The sequence below is a fragment of the Penicillium macrosclerotiorum genome, assembly GCF_028827735.1.
Source record: "Penicillium macrosclerotiorum strain IBT 26536 chromosome Unknown utg000009l_segment0_segment0, whole genome shotgun sequence".
NCBI classification, from domain to species: Eukaryota; Fungi; Ascomycota; class Eurotiomycetes; order Eurotiales; family Aspergillaceae; genus Penicillium; species Penicillium macrosclerotiorum.
The window spans coordinates 192010-210215 of record NW_026643088.1 but is presented as its reverse complement, the minus strand read 5'-3'; the positions used below and the strand labels follow the sequence as shown (position 1 = coordinate 210215).

The 18206-nt window shown below is 48.7% G+C and overlaps 7 protein-coding genes across 7 annotated transcripts; 4 read left to right on the top strand and 3 right to left on the bottom strand.

Annotated features, from left to right (window-relative positions):
• On the top strand, nt 1–1593 carry spp2 (spliceosome ATPase-activating subunit SPP2; the record flags this gene model as incomplete). The annotated part of the gene is made up of 1 exon (XM_057080960.1): nt 1–1593. The coding sequence occupies one exon, from the start codon at nt 1–3 to the stop codon at nt 1591–1593; it is 1593 nt and encodes a 530-aa protein (XP_056929797.1).
• Nucleotides 1594–1861: 268 nt separating this feature from the next.
• Nucleotides 1862–4868, bottom strand: N7462_009245 (U3 snoRNA-associated protein UTP13; the record flags this gene model as incomplete). Its single annotated transcript, XM_057080959.1, has 3 exons — nt 1862–4554; nt 4608–4635; nt 4695–4868. The coding sequence occupies 3 exons, from the start codon at nt 4866–4868 to the stop codon at nt 1862–1864; spliced, it is 2895 nt and encodes a 964-aa protein (XP_056929796.1).
• A 300-nt stretch (nt 4869–5168) lies between these two features.
• N7462_009244 (uncharacterized protein) lies at nt 5169–7911 on the top strand (the record flags this gene model as incomplete). Its single annotated transcript, XM_057080958.1, has 4 exons — nt 5169–5204; nt 5483–5839; nt 5906–6147; nt 6201–7911. The coding sequence occupies 4 exons, from the start codon at nt 5169–5171 to the stop codon at nt 7909–7911; spliced, it is 2346 nt and encodes a 781-aa protein (XP_056929795.1).
• Nucleotides 7912–8371: 460 nt separating this feature from the next.
• N7462_009243 (cysteine proteinase) lies at nt 8372–11411 on the bottom strand (the record flags this gene model as incomplete). The annotated part of the gene is made up of 5 exons (XM_057080957.1): nt 8372–9540; nt 9600–10356; nt 10804–10927; nt 10996–11245; nt 11315–11411. The coding sequence occupies 5 exons, from the start codon at nt 11409–11411 to the stop codon at nt 8372–8374; spliced, it is 2397 nt and encodes a 798-aa protein (XP_056929794.1).
• Nucleotides 11412–11826: 415 nt separating this feature from the next.
• Nucleotides 11827–13748, top strand: N7462_009242 (ribosomal RNA-processing protein RRP9; the record flags this gene model as incomplete). The annotated part of the gene is made up of 2 exons (XM_057080956.1): nt 11827–12192; nt 12255–13748. The coding sequence occupies 2 exons, from the start codon at nt 11827–11829 to the stop codon at nt 13746–13748; spliced, it is 1860 nt and encodes a 619-aa protein (XP_056929793.1).
• Nucleotides 13749–14334: 586 nt separating this feature from the next.
• Nucleotides 14335–15393, top strand: N7462_009241 (uncharacterized protein; the record flags this gene model as incomplete). The annotated part of the gene is made up of 1 exon (XM_057080955.1): nt 14335–15393. The coding sequence occupies one exon, from the start codon at nt 14335–14337 to the stop codon at nt 15391–15393; it is 1059 nt and encodes a 352-aa protein (XP_056929792.1).
• A 1712-nt stretch (nt 15394–17105) lies between these two features.
• On the bottom strand, nt 17106–17408 carry N7462_009240 (uncharacterized protein; the record flags this gene model as incomplete). The annotated part of the gene is made up of 2 exons (XM_057080954.1): nt 17106–17251; nt 17324–17408. 2 exons carry the CDS (start codon nt 17406–17408, stop codon nt 17106–17108), a joined length of 231 nt encoding a protein of 76 aa, XP_056929791.1.
• Nucleotides 17409–18206: the final 798 nt, after the last annotated feature.

Here is an 18206-nt window from a genome sequence, read left to right as displayed (position 1 = left end):
ATGTCTTCATCGCAAGGCCATGGAGACTGCAATGGAAGCGGCTCGAAGCCATTCTCTTTTTCCAGCACTTCGAGCGGACCTCAAAAGAAAACTGGATTCAACTTTCAATCGAGTCGCAACCGTCCCAGTCCAGCCAGCCAGAACCGCTCTCTACCTCGCCGTCCGCATCAACTAGGCCGTGACGATGACTCCTCCGATGAAGAAGAGCGGGCGCCCGTACACGAGGAAATTTCTGGGTTTGATACGCATACTGGCATGAAAATCACCGCCGATGGAGATGCTATTAGCGACGGGAAAAAACCCTTGGTCATTCCAGTAACGAGCACCAATAACTGGCGCGATAGGGCGGGTGTCAATACGAAGAAGAGCAAGAAGAACCTGCTTCCTCGAGAAGTACAAGCCATGCAAGAAGCACAGAAAAACAGAAAGATGCTCGAGGGAGGAGCAGTTGAGACGGAGGGACCGAGCATGGCGTATGGCCTGAGCTTTGCACAGAAACTGGACCAGGAAAATCAAGAGGGTGCGGGCGTGGAGGATCAACGAATGCCGGATGCAAACCCTGTATCTGTTGAGGACAACAAGCCTCTCACAGAGGACCAGATTGCTTTGCAGGCTTTATTACGTGAAAGCAAAGGAGAGGTGGAGCGGAGAACAGATCTTGTGATTGAGTCCTCAAAACAGCAAGAGGACGATGACGAGGCACCGGCGCGATACGACGAGACAAGCTCTTTCCGATCAGATGTGGCCTCTCGTCCGGAGTCTGCTACTCTGGATCAATACAACGCCATTCCGGTCGAAGAGTTTGGCGCTGCGCTCCTGCGTGGAATGGGATGGAAGGATGGACAGTCTATTGGACGTGGAGACTACGGTTCCTCTGCGCCTGCGATGAATAAAAACAAATCTCGTGTACCAGAAAGACGCCCTGGATTTCTAGGTATCGGTGCCAAGGATACTTCTAGTGGCAAAGGTGCCGAAGCTGAGCTTGGAGCGTGGGGCAAGTCGGCGATGCGCAAGGCATCGAGAAAGCAAGGCGAGGAGAATGCCAATGGTGGCAGCACGGAGGGTGTGTATATGCCTGTGATGATGCGGAACAAGAAGACAGGAGAATATATCACCGAGGAGGAGCTTGCAAATCTCAAGAAGGAGGGCGCAAATTCTCAACCTGAGGAAAATGACTGGCGCGACAGACGCGATCGCAATCTGGAGAAGAGCGGGCGCGACCAGGATCGGGAATGTCGCAGACGGGATTACGACGACCACCGCTCTGATCGGCGGAATGGGTCTTCGCGTCGTGACCGGAGTTCATCTGCTGGTCGCCACTCCTCCAGACGATCTCGATACGATGATGACTATCGCCGTAACGATAAACGATCTTCTAGAGACGGAGACCGTGACCGTGATCATCGGCGGGATCGTCATGACGACCACAAGGAGTCTCGCAGAGATCGTGATCGTGATCGTGATCGTGAATCAGATCGTCGACACCGAGATGACCGATACGGCAGCTCGCGACATTCCTCGTCGCTCTCATCCCGACACGACCGAGACCATGATCGAGACCATGATTCTCGTCGAGTCCGGCGAGCGGATTAAAGGTTTTATACTGTTAATCAATCTATCGAACACTTCATGCATTTGATGAAATTGCGATGTGACTCTTCAGTTGCCATTGCCACAAGAAAGAGCTCCGATGCATTTAAAAATAGCGATACCCAAACAACACTAGACTATTGAGAGCGCATGACATGATAAATGTATTTGAAATCTATGAGAGAAAGAAGATGGCTTTTGTCATATCCCCTTCCCATGGTACTCCTAAAAAACAAGACGCCATTCAATATACACAAAATACAAGGCCTTTTCAAGCCTCCAGCATGATAAAATCCTTCTCATGCTCCTCCACATCGCCATTGGCATCGTTAACATCCAGACTCATCAGTCCTCCGAGGCCAACACCACCGTCCATCTCAGCAAGGACCCATTCGACGAGATAAGAGTCGTCTGTAAGTTCCTCAACCCGCTTGTAGTGTCGCTCCGTGTATACTGACAGCGCGTGCAGAATGTCTTTCAGGCCAGCCGCAGCGTGACCATTCTTGCCTCGCACAGATTGCGTGGCCAGCTCGACGAAGGTCGAGGCCGGGTAGGAACGGAAAAGTGCATAGAGGATGCGTTGCGACACACGCGAGGTCCGGGCATTGGTGTTCCAGTCACGAAGACGGAGCAACAGTGTCCGAAGGTTAGCTGTTCCAAGCGTCTGGAGTACCTCATCAATGGCAGGATTGCCACTGAGGCTGTTTGCCGAGAGTGCACGTTCTTCAGCAGACCGGGTGGGATCCTCGGCAACGTCGATCGCAGAAGTGAAAATCGCGAGGAGTCGGCTTGGGTGGTTGAGCTGCAGCGCGAGCGTGATGGCTTCGCGATAATTACCTGCACGAATGTGGTTTTGCAGCTGTTGGTCTTGCTCAACGCGTTCTGATTGGGCATTGACAGTAGCTGTGTAGGTTGCAGATGTTGTATCGGTCCAAAAAGTGACAGTAGAGTCGGCTGATCCAGATACCAGGGCGTAAGGGGTAGAATTCAACTTAGAGGAGGCTGGCTTGACATCGCCTCGGGAGCCAGAGGGCGTTGGACTGGCGAGTGCCCAGACACGATCGGTATGATTATCCAGAGTTGTCTCCAACTCGCCAGTGTAAGGATTCCAGACTTTCACCAAGCCATCTGCTGCAGCACTGGCCAGAAGAGGCTTGGTAGGAAGAGAATTGTTACTTGCGGATGTCTCCTCATCGTCATCACCGTTGTTGATCTCAGGAGGCGGGAGCCAAATCACCTTGAGAACACTGTTGGTGTGCCCTTCGAATGTAAGAAGACAGCTGTAATCAGACAAGCTGAAGAGTTTGACAGTCTTATCTCCAGATGCGGTGGCTACAAGACCACGGCTTGTACTAGTTCCACCCTCGGCATTGACAATGGGGATATTTTTGGGAGAAAACCGTACCGACCACACACCACGCTTGTGTCCTCGAAGAATGCCTACGGCAGATCCCTCTTCAGTATCCCAAATCTTGACAGTGCGATCCTGGGAAGCAGATGCAAAGAAAGCTGACGAAGAGTCAATGTCGAGGGCATTGATATCCTTCTCGTGTGCCTTTCGCGTATAGATAGCCTTGGGAGAATGCGGTTTTCCTCCCTTTAGTGATCCTAGCTTTCCTGTGTCCCAACGTTTGATGGTTCGATCCTGAGAGCCAGTCATTAGGAAAGTGGGGGGATGGTTGATAGGGTCGTTATAGGCGGGGGTACCGGCAGGTGGTGGAACCCGCGGTAGAGCAATGGCACCCAGGGATTCAGCATGACCAGTGAGAACAGCAAAGCACTCAAATGAAGAGTTCTTAGGGTCTAGGCGCCAGAGACGAGCGGTATTGTCCTTAGCGCCAGTAGCTAGCCAGTGACCGGACCAATCCGTATCAAGACAGATAATAATATCCTCATGACCTTCCAAGTGATCAACATCAGCTCCAAAAAACTCATCACCCTGAGCGGAAGGTCGGTCTTCCGAAGGTGCAACGGATACTAGACGGATACTCTCTGTGTTGGTGGCCAGGGCAAGCAAAGAACGATCGGGGCCAGCAAAAGCCAAGTCAATATATTCGTCATCATTGCCAGAAATTCGTCGAATGATAGCAAGTGGTTGGATGGTCGAGCCAGTTTTGTAATCCGACAGTTGCTCAATAGAATGGATGCGAATTGTCTGGTCTGCATGCACTGTCATGACGAAGGGTAGACCAGGCGAGTATTGAATGGCGACAATAGTTTCAAACTCCTCACCAGCCTCTTGGTCCTCTGTAACTTCACTACCGCGATTGCAGTCCCATACACGTAGTTTGCCGTTCTCTCCACCAATAACACACAAACCGCTGTCAGCGATAAACGCGGCGGCTTCCACGCTCTCAAGTACGGGGATTATTCGGCGAGTTTTCCAGGTGCGTGCATCCCAAACAATCACAGTTTTATCTCGAGATGCTGACAGAAGGGCATTCTCCGACGAGGAGTACGAAATGCTGCGCACGAGGGAGACATGGGATTCAAGCACTGCAATGGATTTTCGCTTGTGCAAATCCCAAACGCGAACCTTGCCCTCCTCTGAGCCACTTGCTAGACGGAATCCTGCTGTGGAGTCCGTAGCAGCCAGGGCAACATCGTCCATATCCTCATCGTCATCTCCGGATGCCTTCTTTGATTTCTTCGAGCTTGACTTGGTGTCGCTGACAGAGAGCTCGAAAAAGCAGAGTGCAGAGATAATTCCCCGGTCGTGGAAAGTATGCGTCACATAACCGCCACGGATATCAAAAACTTTGATGCTACCATCTGCACCACCAACAGCCAAAAGTGTGCTGGTTGGGTCAATCGCAGCTGAGATGACAGGTGCGGTATGTGGCTTTAGGGTCCGAACCAATTCGGCTTGAATGGTCTTAGAGGTCTCATCGAAGGGTGAAAGGCTGTATATGCGCATGGACATTGACCGCGAGCAGATGACAGCGTGCGAGGCAGACGGGGAAACTAAAGAACCTGTAAGCAGTTCATCTTGCTAGACACATGCGAAAGTAACATACTCGCCAAGCTTGTGATAACTTCGCCATCCTGAAAAGTTGACATAGTCAGTGATCCATTGAAATGTCTGAAAAGGGATGCAGTCTCACTCCTTCCAAACTAGCGAGTTGGTCGCCGGTTTCTAAATCCACGATCAAGGCATCTTCGCCAACGCAACTCAATAGAATACGACCGCTGGCATCCAGGGACGTACTGCCGCCGGTGTAGATGGGGCGCAGAGTGCGAGTCGCCTCAAAAGTGGTTTTGACAATGGCTTTCGACATGATGTGTACCACAGCCTGTCTGTACTTCACGCCATTCAACCCACTTTTTCAAGTTCGGAGTCGCGAAAAGCTCGCCGGGGCGGCCAACTTTTTTCGAGTTTGCCTTGTTTGCATCGTGATAAGATAGCGCCCACCCAAGCGCTGCTGACGCCGCAACGCTGTCACGTGCACACATCCAGCGCATCATCGGATAGCCCTCTTGCTCTCCTGACGTGTCGTGAAAACCCGATATTACCAGCGGACATTTATGAGGAGATGAGGACCTTCTAACATCTTGGCTATACTCTGGTTCTGGTCACGATGGGTCGTCAGGCTTACTTGAACCGGCTGGCTTTGGTAAGCGCCTTAATCTGATTCCCGTTGTTGCTCGTTACCCGTTTCCCTCCATGGTTGTCCGTGGCTTCAATCTTTTTGATTCCTCATGAGATGGAGAACTTCGATTTTTTTTTTGTTACAATGACTCTAGATTTAATCATAGGGCTTTCTTTGGGTTTCATGTTCCCTGTTGAATCTGGCTGTGCTGCGATAGTCCTTGTACAGCACCAACCTTGACTTTCCTCATTTCTCTCCTTACATTTGCAAGTTTCATAGCTAAGGAGACTAACTTATTTAAGGGCCGGTCACCTTATGAACCACCAGAGACTGCTGCTGTGGACCCATCAAGTCCGGTCCGAAGAGTCTCTAACATTCACTCTGACAGCTACATGCAACAATATGATGCGCGAGGCCACCCGGTCAACCCTGAATCCAAGACGCTTGGACGAGAACTTCGACGCGCAAAAAATGACATTCTTTCTACCATGGGGATTGTTGTCAGTGGAGAAGATCGAAATTCCAGCAGTCCCAATGAGCAGCAGAAACTCAACCAGATTGCAACAGAAAATGATTTCGGGTTGGTGATCACCACCGCTGACCAGCTGGCTTCATTCTTTACGACCTGGTTCTCCTCGTCCCTGGCTGGCCGCATTCAGGTAAGACTGATGTCTCTAATTTAGATTGAATTCCTTTCTAATGACCTTTGTGTGCCATCAAACTAGACATTCAAACATTACACCCATGCTGCTCTGTTAGATGTCATACGATCTGAACGTGGAGCAACAGGAGTCTTCGGCTTTTACCTCGCTGGAATCCCCGCTTGGGTGGTCACCAGCGGTCTGTCTATTGCTCGTGATAGCCCCCTGAAGCGTTTGTTTGCCACAGTGGGGGACCTTATTGACTTGACGGGAAATAACCATTTGTCTCTCGGCATTCGATCTCTTTTCGTCATTGCATATTCCACGTAAGTCCTTCTGTCATCTCCAGTAAAGAAATAGCAGCTAATCTTGGCTGCAGACTCCGGAGCTCAATACTTCTCTTATCTATCGAGACCTACATGTACTCGCTTCTCCAGTCACTCGCAATCATACCGTCAAATTCCGTACCCAGCCTTAATCTTATGATTCCATTTAGAGAACAGTCTTTGATTCGGTTGCCATCTTTCCCCACCGACTTTTCTGTTCCCTCTATTGGTGGCTTCCTTGTCGGTCTCTTGACCTCTCCTGGGGTATTGACTTTCCTTTTTGCCTTTTATCTGCGCCCCAATCTGGAGGAACGAATCTACCGACTGATTCGTCGTCAACTCCCAAAGCCGATGATTGCAGATGAACTTTCAATTAGAGTCGCCTATGATGAGAACCTTGTTGACTGGGTAGTTCCCACCCTAGGCCGTAGGGCAGAAGAGGAAACCCGCCGTGCCAAGCTCTCATTACTGGATGATATTAAATGCGAACTGGCCTCTTTTCGAGGATGGGTCTTCTCGTTCTTCAACCTCTTCTCAAAACAAAACCTAGCCTCAAACACAAAGCTCAATCCAAATCCTCGTGCTATTGACACGTTGAATCAAGAACGAATCGAAAATCTTCGGAACTCCATCGAATCTTTACAACATCAACTAGAGGAAGTTCAGCTTCGCAACAACCACTTTTCTGGTGTCCTGGCTCATTCCCACTTTGGGACGGCTGATTCGGGTTCACCTGCTGCTGCACAAATGTCTGAAATCACCGAAGAAGACCTAGACCTTGGCATAAACCAGGTACTTACCAACGAAAATCGCATGTCCCAATCTCCTGGGGAGATGAGCAATGATTTCTTTTCGGAAATGGCGACGCTTGGCAGGACAAGCGCGCAATCCACAGAGTCAAGTTCTCAGAGCCTACCGAATAATACCAACTCGGGGAGCGCCGCCATGGATCGACATAATTCTCGTTCTAATACTCTTTTCTCTCATCCATCTTCGCCGGAGAGCTCTCCGCCGACTTCGCCCCGTGTCAGGGCTTCGCTTATACACCAGAGCTCTGACATTATTACAATGCAACTTGAGTTACTCGGTAATCGCACCCGTAACCCTCCAACCGATGCCTCTGTTCGAAACTCGCAGATTCCAAGATTTGGTCATGGCAACCAAGGATTACGCCCTTCCTCAACAACTATGGATCGCCGATCAATAGCTGAGTTCCTCGAGTCATTGATAATGAACCAGGCTCAACATCAAGCGATCCATCAAACTCGACGTACAGATATCGATGATATTTCAAACATATCGCCGACTGCAAGTAGTACAACACAGGATATGCCTGTTTCTGAAACCAGTGCTCGGAACTCTGGGCAAGATGTTCCCGGCTCTGCTTCTGTCCCTCCGAACCCTGTATTAGATAACATTTTGACCGATGAGAGCCGTGTTTCTACCGCTATTGAAACGACGGCAGCTTCCACTGCTCATACCCTTCTCCCAGATGGCGTTGAAGAGCCAAGTGATGAAGAGTCTGACAATCAAATACCTGTAGCTGTTGGCGCACTCCAAATTTCAGACACTCAAACTGATCTTACTGATCAACCAATCTCATCTTCGCGCCTGCAGGGCCTGTCTCTTGTCAATAATCCATCCGGCGCTCACCGAATCACTTTACTATCCGCCCATCCGGTCGATTCACTTGCATCTCATTTGGCAGCCTTTATTAGTGCCATTATTCTTTCCCCCTCGAAACTCTCTGCCTTCGCTCATTAGCTCACTCTTACCTTACTGTTCATTCTTCCCCGACAGCTCAGTTATCAGATATCCATCCTGTGGGTTTATGGTTTGGGGGACGCACTTGGACTGATATGTTGGCATATAATGGAAAGATGGTTCTCATAAGAGCCATGCAAGCTGCGGTCAGAGCCGGTGTGTGGGGATTCTTCGTCGGCTCGACAATGAGAATTGGAAGGCGATTCTGTGGCTGGGGAACTTTAGGATAAGCGTGTGAGTTGGATGGTTTGAAGACAAATTTATTCTCATGACGATTGCAATGCATCCAGTATATTCCTACGTATTGACCAATTCATGAATTAATGCTTCCGATTGCCGTAATTTCGTCATATTTCTAATCATACACCGGATAGACATTTGGTCAGAAATGAAAATTATTATATTCCTTCCAATGGCCATCAAATATGCAAGGAAAGGCTAGTAATTATAACCAGCTTTCTTATTTTAATTTGCTCTTGCCCTTTTGTCCAGGGACCTTCCGCCGTTCCCAGACCATCAAGTAGCCTTCACGGGTAAATAGGGTCTCACTCTCAGCACGTTTCACGAACAAGTCTTGAATTTCGAGCCACTCCGCACCCCGTTGCTGCTGTTCCGTAGTACCGCCAGTGTGGCGTGAAGTCTCTGTTGATACAGCCTTATCATGTAGCTGTACAAGCCAAGAAACCTTTTCGCTGCCAGCGCCAGCGCCAGCTCCTGAAGAGCCGCCAGACCCAGTGGCTGCATTGACACCCTTCTCCGCCGCATCTTCAGTGGCACCGGGCGCAGCAACCGCAGGATCAAGGATAATATTTGCCACAAGGTCATACATAATGGGCTCCCCCGGAGGCCAAACGTCAGGGTTGGGCTCGACATACGGGGACATGTCGAGGGAGCGCGGAGAGGGGAAGGTGACGATCGTGGGGTTACGTTCTGAGACGAAACGGTTCTTGCTGAAACGTTTGATATGGAAAAGAAGGAACGGCGGAAGAGGGTGAAGAAGGCGATGCCGAACACGCTGCGCCATTTTTTCGGACGCCGTTAAGCCGTTGTACTTATTCAGAAGTGTAGTGAGAGGCACTTGCGGGATGATGGACTCCCGATTTGCGGATTGAAAGAGCGGTGTTGGCGGTAAGTCGAGAGTAAGGATGAGGAAGGGTGTAACCTGGCTTTTAATATCGCCGGATTCTGTGAACACCAATCGAGCATTTTGGGTGTCTGAATGCGCAGTAATGGCTTGGCTCTCGATTCTAAGTTGGCCCTGGAAGGCAGCTTGAATTATACTGGTAGGCGTTGAGGATGGTTTCTTCGAGCCACCCAGAGACAGGTGCAGGTTGTTAAGGAACCAGGACAGGAATTCCACGGGGTCGGATTGTTGGGTGAGGGTGAAGCGCTTTGATGACCTCAGCGCAATCTCTTGCAGAAGCTCATGGGGTGAGACGTGAGATCGGAAAGCCTTGGGATTCCATAGTTTCCGTACTAGAGTACTGAATCGAAGGGCTAGTTCGGGCGTGCCTGGAGCGGGAAACTTGTGGAGAAGGAAAAAATTCCGGATGGGGTGAACATGTGCAAGCAATTGGACAACCACGTTTAAGTAGTCGTTAGCCTTGATGTTGTTCATACCGACGAATCCTGGCAAAAAAAAGCTAAGCATTGAGGCCTGTCTCATCAATTATACAGGGGTGTCTTACCTGGTCTGTACCGGGAACCGGAAAGGTCCCATGCATCGTGGACTTCCTTGTCAAGTTTCATCACCTCATCCTTGGTGAAGTGCGGATCTACGACATATTTGATATCTTCCAAACTCTTGCTTTTCACTTCATAGCCCTCCGGCAAAACATATACCTTCTTCGTCCCCATATTGATAAAAGGATGGTGGCCGATCTCGAGTGCGTGAAAATACGCATGCGACTTGGGACCGCGACCCTGGAAATATTTGCCACAGACGAGACACGCATACACGTTGATATTCGAGAGACTGACCGAGCACAGCTTCTCGAAATCGAAGTCCAGCACTCCACGGTTGACAGTGTCGAGATAGAGGTCACCATAGCCTTCGATCGGCTGCGTCTGTCGTTTGGGCGCACTGAGGGCGGGTGCCTCTTCATCGAGGTCTGATGATCCAGAAACATCCGATGATTCTTCCTGCAGCTCCTTCTCTTCCAGATCGATAGCTGTGCGAGTCTGTGTGCCATTGCGCTTGTCATGTTCTAGCTCCTGGTCGTGAACTCGCGTAAAGCTGTTACCGTTTGGATCATCTGAAGCAACGTCATCCTCGAGGCGAGCTTTCTTGGAGGCGGGAGAACCAGGGAAATTCTCCCCTAAGGGAAGCTCTGCTTGTCTTTTCGACATTGTGACGTGGGGTGGTGGAAGACAAATGAAATGCTGGGGTTCTTTCGCGCCGCAATCAAAAGGTTCAATGCGGTCCGCCCGAGCGCCCAGCTTGAGCTGCAAACCAGTCAAACAGGGCGGATCTGGGTGCACGGGAAGCGGGCAGCGGGTACCCTACATACTCAGGTTGACTTCAATAGGGTCTGTTCCTAGGACCCTTCACGAACATTTCTGTTGTTTGACAATTTGCTAGAAATTACACAATACGAAGGAAGAGTGAGGATAAACGTTGAGGGTTTGTGACCAAGGGCCAACATTCAACTCTACAGCAGCTTGTGTTGTCTCGACAAATATGGTATTATCCTGTCATCAAAGGGTAAACGTCATAGGATATGATACAACAAACACTGGAAAGTGGCCGCCATTAAGCACTCCGAACGATTTTGTCGTTATCGAAGTCTACCTCTCGAACACCATCCTTCGTGATAACCTTTACAAGAACCTGCGGGGGAATGGAGTCAGTGACCAGGAGGAAAATATGGAAGAGTTTGCGCGGTCACATACCCCCTTGTAATCAATGGGTAGTCGACGTTTGAGCTCATCTGTGCACATTCCGAGGAGCTTCATTCCTTCCTCGAGATCAATGTTTGGGTTGTGATGCTTGTCAAGAAGGGACAGGCAGTAGTATCTGCACAATGTTAGAAATGCCTAGCCCAGCATGAATCCGGTCCGCAATCCACTTAGGTGCACACATACTGAGCATATCCGTGAGCGGCATATGGTACAGGTGCCAGAGAAGCCAAGTAGTCGATCCAATACAGGTGTGGTTGCTCGGTGGTTGGGTCCATGCCGCCAAGCAGCAGGTTGACTGTGTAGGGGTTTCGTGACCGCAAGCTGCGGGCCAGCTCTCCTCGAACAAAGTTGGAAACGGCAGCCGGGTTGAGCTCGGTATCGTTGCGCATCGAATAGAGTTGAATGTTGGCTTGGATGTATTCGGCAAATTGCACTGGTTACGACATAGACTCAGCATGCTATCAAGCCTCGTCACAGCGGTTGAAGGTAACAAGCTACTCACCGGTGTCACCCGCCTCTCCGCTAAACGCCATGAGCGTGTTCTTGTTCAGCTGTCGTGTCTTGTCATCTTCTGCCTTGATAATAGTCGGTCCTCGCATTGTGGCCTTGGATGCGGCAACAATGACGAAGTCCTTTCCGGTGATGCCCAAGAGAACCTCCCTAGCAAGCGTTTAGTGTCAGGGACCAGATTGATCGGGGGGATAAAAGTATGGTGCACCTACATATTTTCTGTCAAATAGAGTAAAACGAACAAGAGAGCGTAAGAAGTCGCAAGAGATGATGGGGTGAAGGCGAGTGGGAGTGAATGGTTATGGACCGCGCGGCGAGCTTGTCGCCTGGACTGGAGCTCTCAGCTACAATGCTGACTCAGCCGCCGCTTAGCGCCTTTTCCCCCAAAAAAAAAAGTTGTATCCGCGCCAGACTTGAACTACCACAACGACATTTTCTGCCCGGCGGATTTCATACGAAAATTTTCACAGGAACGTCTGCCGGAGATCTCCGATAGAGGGCACCATGTCTTCTTTTTTTACGGTCCCCGCATCGCAGCGCAAGCGCAAGAGAGAAGATCGTCCCGCAGCCCCGGCAACTAAGAAACGAGGCGTGGACACCAAAAGCGACAGTGGAGGTCGCCGTAATCGTGAACGAGAAGAATCGATTTCTGGCAGTGATATCGAGGAGGATGAGGAGGGGGAAATTGAGCAATTTGAATCTGGAGAGGAGTCTGAGTCTGACTCGGACGACGGCGAGACAGCGGCAGACCGACGCTTGAAACTCGCGGAACGCTACCTAGACAACATCCGAGAGGAAGTTGATGAAGTTGGATTCGATGCGGCCGAGATTGATCGAGATCTGATCGCAGAAAGATTGAAAGAGGATGTCGTATGTGATGAAGCCCTGTTCCGCGGCGCAAAGTCGTGATGGCTAACGAAGTTTTTATTTAGGATGAGTTCAAAGGACGAACTTTTCGGCAAATCGCCTCTAACTTATCCTTTTCTACCTCATCTCATTCTTTTTTCCGCTCCGATACCCAATCCCTCACTTCTGTTGCCATTCATTATCCCTACGTCTATACTGTTTCCAAAGACAAGACTTTGACCAAATGGGAATTGGCTACTCCGAGCACGAGCAATGCTCAGTCAACCGCCCAGAATGGATCCTCAACAAGACCTCCACGCCCTCAGCGCAAGAAGCCCAGGCGCGTGAAGTACGCTCGAGGTGTGCGCAAAATTCCCGAGACGGGCGAAGAGTCTGGACACACCAGCGACATTTTGTCTGTTGCTGTCTCCCCCTCTGGACGTTTTGTTGCGACTGGTGGCCGGGACAATCGGTTGGTTATCTGGGATGCTGAGAGTCTTACCCCTACCAAGACTTTCACTCAGCATCGCGATTCCGTGAGCAGCTTAGCCTTCGCCCGACACATCTCAACAATGAGCTCCGGTGAACAACTTTTCTCCGGATCCTATGATCGCACTTTAAAGACTTGGTCTCTCAGTGGAGCCGGTCATGCCTACGTTGAGACTCTCTTTGGACACCAGGATCACGTTACTGGAGTTGCAGCCATGGCCATCGACCAGTGTGTTTCTGTCGGCGCCAGAGACCGAACCGCTCGCTTGTGGAAGGTTGTGGAGGAATCCCAGCTTGTATTCCGAGGCGGCTCCTCCAAGAATGCCGCCTACCGTGAGAACAATATTGACTGCATTGCCCCGCTTCCTCCCACCCATTTTGTAACAGGCTCCGACTCTGGGTCCATTTCCTTGTGGTCGATGCACAAAAAGAAACCACTTTACACCATTCCTCTTGCACATGGTCTGGACCCAATTCCACCTTTGGATGAACTTTCCCCTGAAGTCGACAAGGATACCGCCGCTCACAATACCCGCCATATGAGAGCCATGCCCCGCTGGATTACAGCTCTGACAACCATCCCAGGGACTGATGTTATCCTTAGTGGCAGCTGGGATGGTTGGATTCGTGCGTGGCGCATCTCGGAGGATAAGAAGACTATCATCCCTCTGGGTCCGATTGGTGCAGGACCCTCGGGTCAATTGACACCTGATACCCCTTCAAAACAGCTCAACAGTTCATTGGCTCTCGACACTACCCCCGACCCTGACGACACGGTTTCGGAGAAGAGTGAGTCCGAGCCATTGATCAAGGGTGTCATTAACGACATTGCGGTTTTCGAACGTCGACCAGAGACTGCCCAGCCAAGCTTGTCTGGCACAAAACCCTCATCCAAAACTGGATCATCCTCCGAAACGCAGCCTCGAGGATTGTGCGTTGTCGCTGCCGTCGGAAAGGAGCATCGTTTGGCGCGGTGGAAATGTTTTGCAAACAACTACTCCGAGGGTCCTTGCTCTCAAGGCCGTAACGGTGCCGTTATTTTTGAGGTTCCCTTCATTTCAGTCGACGCTGCTGCCGAGTCTGATGTATAAAAGTTTCTAGGTTTGATTACCTACTATTACGAGCGTTTTGGGGTGTTATGGAGTAGGAACCTTGCATGTATTTGTCCACCTATTTTGCATACATATAGAGTCTCTTCTACAAAAAAGCTTCGTCTATCTCTTCTGGAAATTTCGATTGGATTCATCTCGACGCTGGAAACGGATGAATTACTGCGTACCCAAATCCTGAAGATCTTATGGATATCACGTGATACAGTTCTGTGATTGCCTTGCTTCCTTTTAGTCAATAACATATCTCTTCCATAATGCGTGGAGTTGGGAAACTTCTTGAGATTTCCGTTGATCTTTAAATATCACCATGAAGGCCTCAAGATATGCTACATCTCGACAAAAATCCTGCCAACAATGCTCAAGCGCCAAGGCAAAATGCGACCGCCAAAAACATTGTGCCAGATGTATCCAACGGGGTCTGTCGTGCATTTACTCCCAAACAGCCGGTCATGTACAGATTGATTCTTCAATAATCAGCAAGACCAACTCTAACGGGTCTGGCACAAAAAGCGTAGTGTCATTTGAAAACCCTAACTCTCAAATATCCGCAGAATTCAATCCAATAATGGCTCCAAATTCTACATCGGTTACTGAGGCCGTGGCAAACACACAATCTCAACATCAGGCTTTCGCCACATGCTCCAACAGCCATACTTCTCCTGTGCCTAGTTATGAACGGTCTGTCATAGGCGCCGAGGAGCGAAGACCTTTCAATCAGAGTAATCTTGACTTCCAGAACCTTGATTTGGCTTGCCCTATCAATGTTGAGGAAATCAGCAATCGGTGGTTGAATCCTTATATTCCAACCCCGGGGCAGAAGATAAAAAACTATCCTGCCACTGTCACCAGCTTTATATATCGCGTTTTAAAGTCTTATTCTGCTGTTGCTGTTCGTGGCCACCGTGCCCTTCCGTTCATTCACCCCAAGCAAAGCTTGAGCGGCTCCCCGCTAGCTACCTGTTTGAGTTTGATTCGAATTTGCGAAAAGCCTTTACCTGGCAGTGAGAACTCTGCAGCTCTTGTCCTCCAGCGTGAAATGGAGGCCATAGCCGAAACTCGTAACGATTATGATGATATGGATCTCCTGGCGGCCTTTCAATCGTATCTAATATACACAATGGCTTTATTTTTTCATCTCAGTCAGGGTTTCAACCCTTTCTTCCGTCAGGCGATGATGAATTTGCAGGAACTAGCTTGTCTGACCTCTCGGCAAGGTCTCGTATGCGCAGCAGACCGGCTTCATTCGCGCCCAAGGTGGGAGGAGTGGATCGTCACTGAGGCGAAACGACGAACCCTCTATGTCATGTATCTCTTTGACAATATCTTGTCTGCCCAGGAGAGCCTTCCGACATTTCTTGGAACCGAGCTACAAGGGCTTCCAGCACCTGCGAATAAACCTTTGTGGCAGGCCGAAAATCGGGCAGACTGGGAAAAGGAATTCAATGTTTATCTCACCAAATGGACAACTCATAGCCTTACAATTGATGAACTTTGGCCTATTCCCCAAGGCATGGACGAAGCCGGTATTACTCACAGGCGTGAAAGGGTCGATCAATGGCTGGAAAATATGGATGAATTTGGGATCATGATTTTTACAGTGACGGTCTGTACACATGGTGGTTGAATGTCAAAGCTTTAATATACATTGCTAAAGAGACCCCTATATATCACATTTCTCGTTCCCTGCTTATGTATTTGTGCCAGTACTCGCCAGCCAGTGACCTGAAGTCATCGAGTCCGAATATATCGGCTGCGATGGAGAGTCGAGCTTGATCAATCTCCCAACTACCTGGTAGGGAAATACGAGTTGGTCATGGTTTGTGCTAGTCTCTAATAAATCTGACTTTTCCATCCCATCGCTGGAAGATTCTGTCGATCTGTTTCAGCTCAGTGTGTTGTGACCGAAAAACACTCCTGCTCTTAGTATCCTCCCGGGTAACAGAAATTCAGAAGGCGGAAGCTTGTTGGCGTGTCATCATTACGACTGACAATGCCGTGGTGGATTCCTGAAATGTAGCTAGGAAAATAATTTTCCGGTCTAAGTAACGTTGCAGTGTTACTTTAAGCTCACTGCTTATTTAGCCCAGAGAAAGGTCAAGTATACAGTCCATAATGGTATGGTATAATGGGTGCGTCGTCTTTAAGGGCCTGGCTTTGGGAGATTTCAAGGTCCAAGATTTGAAGGTACTTAAAAGCTAATTGAGTAGTGTAGACCCTAGATAAAAGTATTGTTTAAGAGGAATATGACAGTAGGAACCCAAAGGATCAAACGAGACTTCACTAGTTACTGACTCCTAATTCAAACCCCGGCCGTGCCCATCAACACTTAAGTTTCTTTCTAGAAAACCGAGATAGGAATAGAGAGCGCAAGGGAGCAAGCCCGCTCCTTTTGAAAACAGAAATCCCCTCCGGGCATACGAATCTCAATACACGTGCTTCCATTCAATCCTTTTCAAGGCAGGTACAAGTGGACTCATCTCAAGGTTTGACGATGAATCCATAAATGTTGTTTGACGCATTAATATCCCCAACGCCCATGACAGTCCGGTATACCTGGGAACATTTTCCTTGAGTGTTGAATAACAATAGAGACTGGGCACCTTTGGAGCCTTTCCAGCTAATTGCTGCGCCTCTAGGGATATTAACGGATCGACATGTCGGTTGAGGGCTGGAACCAGTCCATACTTGGTTTTTGGCACGAAGTTCCCAAGCAGATGAAGTGCTCACGAGGAGCATTGAAATGATGAGTGCGGAAAGCTTCATCTGAGGCTCCTTTTCTTGGACTTTTATTAGATAGTCAATAGTAGAGTCTTGAAGAGGTTCTTTACCTGCTCACTAAATATTCTTAATGTCTAAGGAATGAGTATACCTTGCAAATGATATCTACCCACGGTTTGGATACTGCGATTTAAATCACTTAGGCCTATGTCCGGTGATCAGCTTGAAAATTGGCTCTTCTGATGTCACTACTTTCTAACAAATGGCTCCTAAAGCCGAGGCCAGGAAATTTTGAAGCCCATTAAAATTAAGCTGCTGCTCCTGCTGGTTGAACCAGACAATTACGGAGTCTAGCCCGTATAATGCTCAGCATAGGACAATATAACCGAACCAAATTTCAGACAATGATTCATCCGTTATTATTACTTTCCCAGTTTGCATATCCTAAATCTCTTTCAATTCATAATGAAACTTCTCTCCTCCTCTCTCCACATGTCAAAATCATTAATCATCGTATTTTGTAAAGCTGAAAAGGTGCACTTCTTTTTAGGTGATGTGTTTGATTATTGAAACATTTCATATCAAATTCCCAATTTCATATTCAAGAAAAGAATTTCATCAAATGTATCTCAGCCCTCGGAAGTTGCGGAAGATCTTGAATACACCGTGGAGCGTTGCGTACATACTGCCTCCCGCAGTAGCCCAAGCAGCGCCCTGAAAGCGTAAAGAGCTGATGGGAATAGGTCTCTGCTTCTGCGACTTATCTATATTGAATATGTTATCATCGAAAGTTGAGACTGGATCAATTTTTAGATTAAGGGACAGGAGTTTCATACCTGTTGCTATCGGCCATGATGACCTTTGTGGAAGGGTTCCGACCTGTTGGTCCAGAAGGGTTTGAAAGTTACTGAATGAAGACATTTTAAGAGGTAATATCTGTTGTGAATGTCTTTGAAGTTCAAGTTCTTGAAGTGCAATCTTCAGATTCCTGCGATGACGTCTTTGGGGTTATATAAGAAGCCTCTGTACGCCTCGATCCAGGTATCATATGATGCGCGACGTATGGGACAACTGTTCGACAGCTTGGTTGGTACATTTTTTCTTCGTGGACGTGGTTTATGATTATGATTCGTTTGTTTTTGCATATGCACCTTGGTTGCGGGGTTGTAAGCCCGGCTCACCCCACCGCATTTCAGTAGGTGGCAAATCTGGCCGAGAATCACGACCGATTACCCCATTCATTATCACCACTAGAAATCACGGAAAGCCGCCCGGCATAAATGGAATTATTGAGCTTTATAGCCATTATTGTTGGGATATGCAAAATTTGATTTGACAATTGACTTGGCATCTGGGGTATCCAAAATTAGATGCCCGGGAAAAGGTCCCCTTTCAACATATCAAGAGAGTTCCTGAAAAGGTAGACCTCTAAATAATTGTCGTTCTTGATAAATATCTGAACTAATATAGTTCAAACACATCCCCGGTATTCGATTTTTTCTGGGTTTTTTTCCCTCGTGCTTGAGACTTTTCTGGGATGAGTGAGTAAATAAAGCCAAACCTAGTCTCTATTATCCACCGCGTAACCCGCTTGAGTATAGGCCAAGCATCCAAAGAAAGATTCCTACATGTAACGACCAGCGCCATCGCTTGCTCCTATTGCCATCCGGAGCGTAAGGAAATAAAATTGATATTTAAGAATATACTTATAAGTGAATT